The 708-nt window shown below is 60.0% G+C and overlaps 1 protein-coding gene across 1 annotated transcript; it reads right to left on the reverse strand.

The window, feature by feature from the left end:
- On the reverse strand, positions 1-692 carry SDRG_15998 (hypothetical protein; the record flags this gene model as incomplete). Its single annotated transcript, XM_008622187.1, has 2 exons — positions 1-27; positions 72-692. 2 exons carry the CDS (start codon positions 690-692, stop codon positions 1-3), a joined length of 648 nt encoding a protein of 215 aa, XP_008620409.1.
- Positions 693-708: the final 16 nt, after the last annotated feature.

Below are 708 nucleotides of genomic sequence, written 5' to 3' on the forward strand. Positions count from 1 at the left end.
TCAATCGGCAGCGACGTCAGCTTCGTACTGCCAATGATGAGCGAGGTCAACCCGGTCCAGCGCCGCAGCACGTCGGGCGATATCGACTGCAGCGGGTGGCCGAGGAGCCCAATCGTTTGCAGCGTTGGCGGCGGCGTCTGAAGAACCGACGGAATCGACGAGAGGTTGCCATAGCGCAAGTTGACAGCAAAGAGCGACGGAGGCCACGTGCCATTTGGGGACGCGTCCCACGACGTCATGTTGGAAAACTCAATTGAGAGCACGTTGAGGTTCGGATACGGTGCGAGGAGCTGCAAGTCCAAGCCGGTCGGAAGCGAGCACTGGGATATTTGGAGGTAGAAGAGCGCGTCGCCCCAAATGCTGGGTGCGAGGGCGTGCGCGAGGTCGCCGTGGAAGGCGGCGAGTGCCTCAGCGTCGGCACAGTTGACAGCGAGGTAGGCACACGTACATGTGTGGGAGAACAACGGGCGCGTTTCGAGCTTACAGCTGCTCGGACAGTGCGTAGGAACTATGAGAGTGTCGATGGCGGCCGCAAGCATGAGGAGTCCGATGAGCAGCTGGTAGAGTAAAAACGCTTTGAGCAGCCGCTTGCGCTCAAACTCGAGGGACCGCTTCACTTCTTGGACCGTGCAGAGCGAGAGTTCGATCGAGTGGCGCAGCATGGGCACTTTGAGCGACTGCGCGAGTTTCATCGAGAAGGACGTCGTA

This window comes from Saprolegnia diclina, assembly GCF_000281045.1.
Source record: "Saprolegnia diclina VS20 unplaced genomic scaffold supercont1.109, whole genome shotgun sequence".
Classification (NCBI taxonomy): domain Eukaryota; phylum Oomycota; class Saprolegniomycetes; order Saprolegniales; family Saprolegniaceae; genus Saprolegnia; species Saprolegnia diclina.